This window comes from Loa loa, assembly GCF_000183805.2.
Source record: "Loa loa unplaced genomic scaffold supercont3.4288, whole genome shotgun sequence".
NCBI classification, from domain to species: domain Eukaryota; kingdom Metazoa; phylum Nematoda; class Chromadorea; order Rhabditida; family Onchocercidae; genus Loa; species Loa loa.
In genome coordinates this window covers 1-792 of record NW_018112464.1, presented here as the reverse complement: position 1 = coordinate 792, position 792 = coordinate 1, and the positions used below count along the sequence as shown (strand labels likewise).

The 792-nt window shown below is 35.0% G+C and overlaps 1 protein-coding gene across 1 annotated transcript; it reads left to right on the top strand.

The window, feature by feature from the left end:
• Window positions 1-456: 456 nt before the first annotated feature.
• On the top strand, window positions 457-729 carry LOAG_19267 (hypothetical protein; the record flags this gene model as incomplete). Its single annotated transcript, XM_020451919.1, has 1 exon — window positions 457-729. A coding segment is annotated over one exon (273 nt), but the record flags the coding sequence as incomplete, so codon positions are not given.
• Between the last annotated feature and the right edge of the window lie 63 nt (window positions 730-792).

Sequence of the window (792 nt, the reverse complement as noted above, 5' to 3'; positions counted from 1 at the left end):
CAGACTCATCTTCCGACATTTACAGATATTTCCTTCAACGGTTAATGAAGCGAAAACGTAACCTTTCTTGCAATACTACCATTTGTACAGTGCTAATCATATTTGCAGGAATTTTGGACTGCTTATTATGTTGCCATTCGTTATCACCAAATATTTGATTGTTTTGACAATAATGTAAGTTAAATTATTTGCTCTTATCATATCATTCATTCAGTATACATACTTGCTAATGTTCTCTTTCATTTTCAGTACAATATTATCAATTGCTGAAACAGATGCACAAGTAGGTGTACAGACACTTATGTCCTTCCTCAGCAATTTAGTACTCGCCGACGTAAGTTTCATATCTCTTATTTGCTTCAAGCCTTGAATTGTCGCATACTGCAATAACAATTTAAGCATTAGTGCTCATTTAAACATCAGTTTTCTTACTAAAAATTTTATTTTATATTCAAGTCGCTGAACAACAATGCTAACGCAATACAGAGATTCAGTGTTGAATTACGTGATGAAAGAGAAGATCAAACTACTACTCAAGCTCCACAGACCACTTCTAACCCTTTGCTCCTGCTTTTGCAACTTTATTTTAGAAATTTATCTCAAGGGCCAACACCTGGTGCGGGCTTCCCATCTCTACCGCAATATGGTTATTATCCATCCTACAGTGGATACGGAGCCTATGGTGGTTATCGGCCCTATCCCTATTACTATTATTATTATTATGGATAATTGTTTACTTTCTCCAAATATATGCCTTTGTATCAGTGTGCAGACTTTAAATTTCCAAAATTC